General features: G+C 36.2%; 1 protein-coding gene across 1 annotated transcript in view; it reads right to left on the bottom strand.

Annotated features, from left to right (window-relative positions):
* Positions 1-7,500, bottom strand: part of LOC144969396 (uncharacterized) — a 27,182-nt gene that overhangs the window by 9,731 nt on the left and 9,951 nt on the right. Inside the window, exon 2 of the mRNA XM_078908505.1 lies at positions 1-1,668. This exon is cut by the window's left edge and continues 106 nt beyond it. Coding sequence (XP_078764631.1) covers positions 1-1,668 — 1,668 coding nt within the window. The remainder of the gene's footprint in view (positions 1,669-7,500) is intronic.

Here is a 7,500-nt window from a genome sequence, read left to right on the forward strand (position 1 = left end):
TGATAATAGTTGGTTTGGATCATTTTCCAACTTCCCTTTGTGTCTGCCCTGTGTTCGGGTTGTTCTTTTTACTCTAATGTGCTTGGTTGTATCAGAGATAATTGCTTCATTTGTGAAATGGAACATTGTCCCCGAAAGATTCTCCGCAATTGAAGGATATATATCGGGTAATCCTTTGATCGTCTGTGTTGGAAAAGTCGCCGTGTTTCCATATTTGTTACTGAAGGCAAGAGTTAACGGATCGGTTTTGATGATATCTGAAATGGGATCAACCATGGAGGCATCGGACTGGGGTGAAAAAGTCGATTGTGAATTGATGTCATCGGCCATGGTACTCACATCAACAGTACCCCACTTGTGTGCACTAGAACTTATTGATGTCAGACTCATTACGTCGTTGCTGAAGGCGTGTCGATTTGTTTGTTTTTTCTCTCTGATGACCTTCGTCGTTTTACGTTGGTTTTTAAATGTCGACTCTTGAAGAGTTTTTGTTTCTAGTTCAGGAAATGTTGTCCTTTGATTAATGTCAGCATTTGAAGCTGTCAAGTAAAAAGTAGTACCGGAATCGCTTGATGTTATTTTAGAGTTGGTTTCTTTTTTATGTGTTTGTGTGAATAAATTCGTGATTAATTGGGTATTTTTACTTTTGTTGAGTTTTCTATTTTTTCTAGTAATTATTTCATCAATTCTTTCCAATTGATTAAAGTTTATGGTTGGGTTTGAATTGAAAACATTGTCATCTTGTGTGTTTTGTGAAGTCAATGGTGTGTGTTTATTGTCTATTGCATCTTTGTTACTTATACTTAATGAATCATCAGTATTTATGTGCAACTTTGAATTGCCTTTTTCCCAGAAAATGTCTTCTTTGTCGTTTTTGTCCGTGTCAATGGTATAGTTATTTCTCCGTGTAACACCGTCTACATTCTGCTTTACATTAAGCGTTTGTGTTGAGGAGTTCAACGAATCCCACTGAAGTGAATGTTTGTCGTGATATTTTGAATTTCCATTCATTAAGAGCGTGTCATTAGTGGTGAGCATTGGCTTTATAGCTGATGTGTCACGTGCCGAATGTCCATAGTACACTCCTGACTTATCAAGTGAGTTGCTGGTACTTGACAGGGTCAAATCACTTTTCCTGGTTGGGACCTTTTTGTCTTGTGTCACAGCAGTTGTAAACTCATTAAACACGTTATCAACCTGTGTAGATATCAGGTCAAGTTTTGCCTCAGCAATGCTCGAGTAATTCTCCTTTCCCTCTTTGATAACATCACCAGATCCTTCAGCAATTTTATGTAATCTATCACTTCCTTCCCTTGAGCTACCCGATATGTCAGAAACGATTTCCAAATCACCAGAATAAATTTCATTTGGCCTGATATTTATTTCAGGAGAAGGAAACGTCCCGACCTCCTCTAATTCATTCCCAGAATCCCCAGACTTTGATGAAGACGGTTGGGTTGACTCGGATATCTGATAGTCTAAAATTCTCCTATGTCGTACATGTTCATTCTCTCCAAAAACGGAAGACCGTTTATGAGCTTTTTTCCGGTGAGTGGCAAAGGCGTATTTCTTCAAAAGCTCTCGTAATTTTATGGGATTATCTTCATTCTCTGCCTTTTCCAGTTCCTCCCATTCGACAAATTGGCGTTCTTTTCGGTTGTGGACAACCTGGAGTGATAAATGGAAAATGTGAAAATGTTAGAAACGGAATTTAATTTTACAAAATGTTACAGAGCAAGCAAGGTGTCATGTGACCCATTGTTTCAGTCAAGTATTATAATGGGATAAATCAAATGCCGAAAAGCCAATTTTAAGTTAATATTACGAGAAATGAAAAAAAAGGTTTATTATTTTAAGAATCTTTTATCTATTTTCCACAATAAAAAAACATGTAACCTTAAATCAGGTCATATTTTTAAATCATGAATTCCATTTTCTGTATTCCAAAATAATGCCTTTTTTTGCGGTGGATTATAATATGACATTAGACAGGGAGAAAACGATATAGTGATTTAGAGCATCCGGCTCTAGAGTAATTTTCTCTTCTGATTTTGGCTTATGAAACTGACGCCACGTTTTGCTACTCACGGACTGGACAGTGCTTTATGCCACTGTAATCTGAAGGAAAAAAAACCATTTAAACTATTGTGACCAGTAAACTCGTCCTTCAAATATTGATCGATTAAAATCACCCACATCTTGTCAAATGGAAAGATTTTGCGAGATTTTGGTCAAATTTTTAATTGATTTTTTTCCCCATAGTAGCAAGGTCGTATTACAGAGTACTTTCTGCTGATCTGAATCTAAATCACTCTTTAATATACAGTCCTGTCCCAAATCTGTAACATATATCATTTAGAGAAACCTACCGCACTTATTGGGACGGGACAAAACAGTCCCGTTGTGTCCCAAGCCGTTGTGAAATGCTACAAAATCAACGGGACAGGACTGTCCCAGTCCCGTGTTCATATCGTTTGTGATAGTATAAAAATATAGCAGCCTTCCGCACGAGGACAAAAAAGTCCCAGACTTGGCGGCGCCGTGCCAAAGTTGCAATACCTGTCTGTATTTTCTGCATCCCTACAACTACTACTATTACTACTACTACTACTACTACTACTACTACTACTACTACTACTACTACTACTACTACTACTGTCGCTTCTGTTGCTGCTAATGCCACTAATATTATAGGAAGTGGTCATTCAGTATCTGATACTGAATAGTGCTTTGCCACTATTCAGTATCCACAAGGAATTCTTTTTTATAGAGAGAGTGAAAGTGCGACAATCTCGGTTGAACTGCTGACCTACTTCCAGATTGAACACGTGCAGTAACTGACAGCCCGATTCAAAGTTGTAAAAATATTTTGATCGTAATTTTTTTAATTTCTGCGGTGCAATTAACATAGTTCAAAATATCAAAGTAAGAGTGGCATTCAAATACATTTTTAAATATCTAAATAGACATGATTAAATGTCACTAAATGTTCAGTGACACCATGGCTTGGTGGATATAAGCTGTTTGACTCTGAGCTTAAGGTTCGAGAGTTCAAATCCCGGCAGGGATACCTTTTTTTTTTTCCCCAATATTTTAAAAATTCCTTCTGTCTATTGATATTTTTTAAACTTTTGTTTTAATAATTTTATTTGCTTGTAATATGCTTTAATGTTGATATTATACTATTTTTCTTTTATTATTATTATTATTATTATATTATTATTATTATTATTATTATTATTATTAATATTATTATTATTATTATTATTATTATTATTATTATTATTATTATTATTATTATTATTATTATTATTATTATTATTATTTCTACTTACTTACTATTATTATTATTATTATTATTATTATTATTATTATTATTATTGTTGTTGTTGTAATCGTCATCATCATCATTATTATGATTATTATTTTTTTTAATCGTTCGAGTAATTTAATCAGTTATCGATTTATTACGAATATCTTTTATGTGTTATAATCTCGTTGTTGTTTTTCATTGATGTGCTCTTCTATTGTTTATTATTTTTAAAAATCTTGCTTTTTTTTGTTTGTCTCATTTGTTGTTGTTGTTGTTGTTGTTGTTTGTTTGTTTGTTTGTTTGTTTGTTTGGTCATCTAAGACAAACCCGATTCATTATAAATATGTGGCTAGACTTTCTGCCATTATTAATTGAGTGATGTACTTCCGTGAATTAACTGCCGTAATATATTAAAATTTACGTGATAATAATAATACATAATAATAATAATAATAAATAATAATAATAATAATAATAATAATAATAATAATAATAATAATAAATAATAATAATAAAATAATGATAATAATAATAATAATAATAATAATAATAATAATAATAATAATAATAATAATAATAATAATGATAATAATGATAATAATAATAATAGATATACTGAATATTAGACTACAATTGACATCTATTTTCTGAATACAGGTGGTATTTTTAGGGGTGTTTCTTTTTTTACGAAACCTACCAAAACACGCCGAACCCCGACAAAGTTATGGGAAGTAGGTAGCAGTGGGGAGTGAACCTGGGACTCAGGGAAGTGTACACCATTGGGAAGTGAACCTGGGACTGGGTTTCGTAAAAAAAAAAAAGCAATTTCCCACAATATCCCACAAAGTTATGGAAAGAAAGTAGGCAACAGTGGGGGAGTGAACCCGAGACTCAGGGAAGTGTAGACTATTGGGGAGTAAACCTAAGTCTATGGTTTTTCGGTGGGTTTTGTAAAAAAGTAATTGCTTCATTCTCGTCTGGTACCCAACTCCCATAGTCCGGCTTCATTTCCCACTAGTATCTATCTTCCATAGTCCCAGGTTCATTTCCACTGATATCCTCTTCTCACAGTCCCAGGGTCACTCCCAACCGGTGTGCACTTCCCTGAATCCCGATTCATTGCCCAATGGTGCCCCCTTCCCATAACTTTTGACAATTTCAGTAGGTTTCGAAATAAAAGTACATTCTGAGCTCACTGTCCACTGGTATCAGCCTCTCGCAGTCCCAGGTTCAATCCTCATCTGTGTCCAAATCCCAGATTCAATCCCCACTGCTGCCTACTTCCCATAACTTTGTTGGGTTGTGGCGGGTTTCGTAAAAAGTAATTCCCCCTCCCCCTTGGTATTGCTTTTTTACAAAATCCAGAGTCCCAGGTTCACTCCCCACAAGTGTACTTCCCTGAATCTCAAGATCACCCCCCACTGTTGCCTACTTCAATAACTTTGTCGGATATTGCCAGGTTTCGTTGGATTTCGTAAAAAAGTAATTGCTTTTATATGAAACTCGCTGAAAACCACCAAAAACCATAGTCTCAGGTTCACTCCCCACTGGTGTACACTTCCATGAATCTCAGGTTCACTCCCCACTGTTGCCTACTTCCCATAACTTTGTCGGATATTGCCGGGTTTCTAAAAAAAGTAATTGCTTTTATGTGAAACTCGCTGAAACCCGTCGAAAACCATAGTCTCAGGTTCACTCCCCACTGGTGTACACTTCCATGAATCTCAGGTTCACTCCCCACTGTTGCCTACTTCCCATAACTTTGTCGGATATTGCCTGGTTTCGTAAAAAAGTAATTGCTTTCATGTGAAACTCCCTGAAACCCGCCGAAAACCAAAGCCTCAGGTTTACTCCCCACTGGTGTACACTTCCCTGAGTCTCAGGTTCACTCCCCACTGTTGCCTACTTCCCATAACTTTGTCGGATATTGCCGGGTTTCGTAAAAAAGTGAATGCTTTTATGTGAAACTCGCTGAAACTCGCCGAAAACCATAGTCTCAGGTTCAATCCCTACTGGTGCACACTTGCCTTAGTCTCAGGTTCACTCCCCATTATTTGCCTACTTTCCATAACTTTGCCCCATTTTGTTGGGATTTGGTGCATTTTGTAAACAAAAAGTAATTGCTTTTTTTTTCAAAACCCGCCGAAACCCAGTCCCAGGTTCACTCCCCACTAGTGTATACTTCCCCGAATCTCAGGTTTACTCCCCAGCACTGTTGCCTACTACCCATAACTTTCTCGGATATTGCCAGGTTTTTGTCGGTTTTCGTAAAAAAGCAATTGCTTTTATATGAAACTAGCTGAAGCCCGCCGAAAACCATAGTCTCAGGTTCACTCCCCACTGGTGTACACTTCATTGAGTCCCAGGTTCACTCCCCACGCTTTGCCTACTTTCCACAACTTTGCCGCATATTGTCGGGTTCCGTAAAAATGTAATTCCCCCCCCCCCCCCCATATTGTTATTGCTTTTTTACAAAACCCAGAGTCCCAGGTTCACTCCCCACTGGTGTACACTTCTCTGAGTCCCATATTCACTCCCACAGCTGCCCTCTTCCCATAACTTTGTCAGGTTTCGGAAGAAAAAAAACACCGTATTATAGTGCAAAACCACTATTCATTGTCAGATACTGAATAGTGCAAAACCGCTATTCAGTATCTGATACTGAATAGTGCAAAACCACTATTCAGTATCAGATACTGAATAGAGCAGTAAAGTTAGGTGCCCCAAACGTAAACAAAGGTCGAGAAGCACGTGGCAAACCACATGTTCCTGTCTTGACAGCTCACGTTCCAATGTAAATAATAGAAAAAAAATAACCTTTAAAATTTGGCTGTTAGGTGGCAAAAGAAACACATATTCATAAATACTCGATCATGCATCAAATAATGTCTAGATATGGATATTTTATGGAACAAAAGGTAAAATTTTCTAAAATTTATCAAAAGTTACAGTCTATCTATTTTTAGACCAGAGCAAATTATTGCGCTGGTGTGAACAAAACGAGAATCATTCGGAGCCTGATTTTCATAATAATTTAGCCTTATATTATTATTTCTGCAACTGTTAGATTTTATGTAAACATATTTTCAATACTGAAAGTGTATTGCCTACAACTCAAACTACAAAATTGGGAGACCTATATTGTGCGTAAATTATTCCGGTCCCTAACGGAAATCACTAGCAACTTGTTATTGTTTACGTTTGGGGCACCTCACTTTACTGCTCTATAGTGCAAAACCACTATTCAGTATCAGATACTGAATAGTGCTAGCCAATATTATATTAATACTTACATCCCTTATATTTTGTGTTTATTTCCAATTCCATTGTATTTATTTTCCAACAATAGTCCACACTTTATTTTATTTCACTTTCTATACTGCATTACACAGTTCCTCCTCGCCTCCCCTCTTTTGACTTAATTAATTGCGTACCTTTTATAAATTTCTATTGCTCTATTTTAATTCGTGCTTCCTCACAAAGTAGCATACAATTTCCTGCCCATCAATGTTTTTGTTTATGCATCTTAACAACGCCACTACCACATTATCTCATTCGTCTGTAGTGTTTCATTCACCCTCTTTTGTTGATGAAGGGGAAACCCGAAACGTCCATTTTATTTGTTTTCCATATTAAACTGAAGCTTACATTCAATTTCACAGTTATAATTTATTTATTTATTTATTTCAATTCTGAATATAAAAAAGCAAGATGAAACCACGTACAGAATGCATAGCAACATAAACATTTTCGGCAATTTAATAACGTATGTTTATAAATATAACTTAAGAAGTGTCACACTTTGTGACACAACAGTAACGTGTCTAAAACTGGTCGCACATCTATTCGGTAACTTGTGGGATCAATTATCTTTATCGTTATTTATTTCGGGAATTCTCAATGAAAATATTTTTAAGTAAGTCCTTCCGAGCCACTTGGGCTCATTGTAAGACAAATTAAGTCCTTTAGAGCTTGACAGGTACCCTTTTACACCTGAATGGAGTGAGGGTTTGAGTAAATTTTCTTGCTCTAGGAAAGTACAAATTGGCTTCGGTCGGAATCGAACACAGAACCTCTGAGTCCAAAGTACAACGCGCTAACCATTCGGCCATCTTGCCTCCTAAGCTTATAAATCCGGAACTTATCCATGTTTCTGTGGCGTTGAGCAGACAGATAACAGTTTAAAA

The sequence above is a fragment of the Berghia stephanieae genome, chromosome 3 (genome assembly GCF_034508935.2).
Source record: "Berghia stephanieae isolate SIO BIC M18660-M18661 chromosome 3, UCSD_Bste_1.3, whole genome shotgun sequence".
Lineage (NCBI taxonomy): Eukaryota > Metazoa > Mollusca > Gastropoda > Nudibranchia > Aeolidiidae > Berghia > Berghia stephanieae.